Source organism: Chiloscyllium plagiosum, unplaced genomic scaffold (genome assembly GCF_004010195.1).
Source record: "Chiloscyllium plagiosum isolate BGI_BamShark_2017 unplaced genomic scaffold, ASM401019v2 scaf_113, whole genome shotgun sequence".
NCBI classification, from domain to species: domain Eukaryota; kingdom Metazoa; phylum Chordata; class Chondrichthyes; order Orectolobiformes; family Hemiscylliidae; genus Chiloscyllium; species Chiloscyllium plagiosum.
In genome coordinates, this window is record NW_025195585.1 from 1 (window position 1) to 3,396 (window position 3,396).

Below are 3,396 nucleotides of genomic sequence, written 5' to 3' on the forward strand. Positions count from 1 at the left end.
CTCCTTTTGGATTGGTCTGTGAGGGCCATGAGGCCCCTTCCCCCTCTCTCTTTCCCTCTCTCCTACCTTCCCGCACGTTTTCCTCACTCTGTCCCACGTACATGTTGATCAGTTCGGGACCTTTCACACTGCAGTGACAAAGGGACAGACACGGTAAAGGGTCAGGGAGTGAAGGACAAGGGTGAAGGGGACAGCAATACATTATCTCATTTAACTCTCGTATTCAACATCAATGTTAGCTCTTGCTTCTCTCTCCACAGAGGCTGCCAAATGTGCTCAGTTACTGCAGCATTTTCAGATTTTAATTTAAATTTCCAGTTTCTGCAGTATGATGATATTCATTTTGGGATTAACACCAGGCAGGAAACCAGGATAATGATAGGCTCAAACAATAAAAAGACTTCTCACAGCTCACCAGCTCTGCACTGCCACAACTAATCGCAATCTACACGAGTGCCACTCTCCTGCCCTGCCTGAAAGGGTATGGCCAGCTCACCCAGATTAGCATTGCTGCATTTTGATTTCTTCAGTCACATCAGAAATTGTTAGGGTCTCAACAGAGTTGGGAGCTTCAGTGAATGCCTCCTGGCTGCTCTGTCTCAATCTTCTCTTTCCCTCCTGGACTGGAGAACTGTGTCTGACTTTGCCTTTTTGCCAAGGGGCATGTTTATGAGATGTTACTGTACTGGAACAATTAATATCAAATTGAATTTATAGTCACTTCGTTACTGTATCTGTTATTCTCTTAAGTTTCCAATAGAGTTATTTCAAATTCATTTTTCTTTTGTTGCATTTTAATGACAGTGTTTAAATAAATTGTGTTTTGCTTCACATCAACTAGCTTGACCAGTTGCATTGCTCCTGGAACAGGCACTTCACATTTCCCATTAAAATAAGAGAATGTTAGAGTCCAGGCTACCTTAAAATATTTTGAGGGGGTCTGGTCTGGTGCATAACATAGATTACATTTTTTAGATTAGATTAGATTACATTACAGTGTGGAAACAGGCCCTTCGGCCCAACAAGTCCACACCGACCCGCCGAAGCGCAACCCACCCATGCCCCTACAAGTCAGTCGCCTGAGGCGGGAATTGAACCCGGGTCTCAGGCGCTGTGAGGCAGCAGTGCTAACCACTGTGCCACCGCACCGCCCACAAAGTGTGGGGTGAGAGTAGTCTGAATTGGGTTGTGAGTCTTGTTTGACTCATCTCACACATTGAACTCACATGGCTAGCTATTTCTGAGTAGAAGCTGCATCCACATCATCCAATTATCTTGGAATTGCTTCTCCTGCTTTCTGCTACTGCCCAGACCAGATGCCTGGTGACTTCCTCACCTGAATCAGGTGACACCCTGCAAGGGTAGTGATTGGCTCTTGTCTCAGACCTTCCCCGAGGACATGAGGAGTGATAATACACTCAGCACGTGACCTCTAAAGTGAGCTTCACCCCACAAACATGTTATGTTCTTTACTATCAAAGCCACCCCTCCTCCTTTGCCATGCTATCTGCCTCTCTGAAACTCTCCCCCTGGAATTTTTATTTCCAAGACGAGAACAGAACATGCTGAAGAAGCTCAGGGACTCTAAGCTGGAGGTAGATGGGAGAGGTAGGGCTCTCTGTAACTGCAGTCACTGCACAATGCCAACCCTGCCATTTCTGTGCAAGTTTACATATAGAATTAGTTAATATTTTACACAGACAAAGTAATTTAATGGTAAGTTGTACTTTCCCAGCTGGGAGACAAAGGAAGAACATCTCACCCAGTACTGGAGGCTCAGAAGTTAAGGGGCAACTGTCCTCTTGTGCACTGACACAACATCTCCATCTAAAGCCGAGGTGCTTTCCTGGCCTGTGTGTCCCTTACTGACTCCAACCTGTTCACAGGCAGAAAAGACCAGGCCATTCACCCCTGCAGCCTCCTCCAGCATTTTGTAATTATAAAGTGAAAGGCAGGAGGTTCACAGGGGATTTGAGGGAAATGGTCTTTACCCAGAGGGTGGTGGGGTCTGGAATGCACTGCCTGAGAGGGGGGAGGGGAGGGGTTGAGAAGAGAAACCTCACTTCCTTTAAAGAGTACTTGGACAAACAGTTGAAATGTCATTCCATTCAAGTCTATAGGCCGAGTTGGGGGGTGGGGGGTGGGATGAGTGTAGATTGACAGGCTGTGCTATATGATTCAATAAGATTACAGCAGATTGGCAGATTGGTGGGGGGGTGTGGAGGGGATTGAAAGGTCACATTGGCAGGCAGGAAGGTAGCATTCTAGCCACAGACAGGTCACCTATGACCTTGCAAGGTTTGTGAAGGTTTGTAGCTCAGGTTGAGGTTTAGGGTGTAGGATTGCTCGCTGAGCTGTAGGTTTGATATCCAGATGTTTCATTACCTGGCTAGGTAACATCATCAGTGGCGACCTCCAAGTGAAGCGAAGCTGTTGTCTCCTGCTTTCTATTTATATCTTTCTCCTGGATGGGGTTCCTGGGGTTTGTGGTGATGTCATTTCCTGTTCGTTTTCTGAGGGGTTGATAGATAGTATCTAGATCTATGTATTTGTTTATGGCGTTGTGGTTGGAGTGCCAGGCCTCTAGGAATTCTCTGGCATGTCTATAAGATATAAACAGAAAGCAGGAGAAAACAGCTTCGCTTCACTTGGAGGTCGCCACTGATGATGTTACCTAGTCAGGTAATGAAACGTCTGGATATCAAACCTACAGCTCAGCGAGCAAACCTACACCCTAAACCTATGACCTTATTAATTGCAGAAGTAAATTCTGTAAATAAACAAGCTGACATTGTTTCTGCAACCCTCCAGTGGAACATCAGGCGACTGGAAACTGGAGCTCACCTCAGGAAGGTCATTGCGCACTCAGTAGCGACAGCTTTAGCCAGCATGGTTTTGCCTGTCCCAGGGGGTCCGTACAGGAGGAGCCCGGTCCTGCGCAGGCCGAGAGTCAGCAGCTCAGGATGCTCCAGGGGGAGTTGCACTGTGTCCAGAATTTCACGCTTGACCTCTTGTAGACCTCCCACATCCTGCCACTTCACCGTGGGAATCTGGGGGCAAACAAGACAGCAGCCAATGAGAAACAGCAAACTCGGGGAATACGGGGAAATCAGCTCCTCTCTACTCCCTCATCCCAGCAGTCAGCAGGAAGGCCCTGACTGTACAGAATTCACCGATAGATTAGATTAGATTAGATTACATTACAGCGTGGAAACAGGCCCTTCGGCCCAACAAGTCCACACCGACCCGCCGAAGCGCAACCCACCCATGCCCCTACATTTACCCCTTACCTAACATTACGGGCAATTTAGCATGGCCAATTCACCTGACCTGCACATCTTTGGACTGTGGGAGGAAACCGGAGCACCCGGAGGATACCCACGCAGACACGGGGAG

General features: G+C 47.6%; 1 protein-coding gene across 1 annotated transcript; it reads right to left on the reverse strand.

Moving 5' to 3' along the window:
- Positions 1–26: 26 nt before the first annotated feature.
- On the reverse strand, positions 27–3,090 carry LOC122545843 (peroxisome assembly factor 2-like; the record flags this gene model as incomplete). Its single annotated transcript, XM_043684739.1, has 2 exons — positions 27–128; positions 2,845–3,090. Coding segments are annotated over 2 exons (348 nt in total), but the record flags the coding sequence as incomplete, so codon positions are not given.
- Between the last annotated feature and the right edge of the window lie 306 nt (positions 3,091–3,396).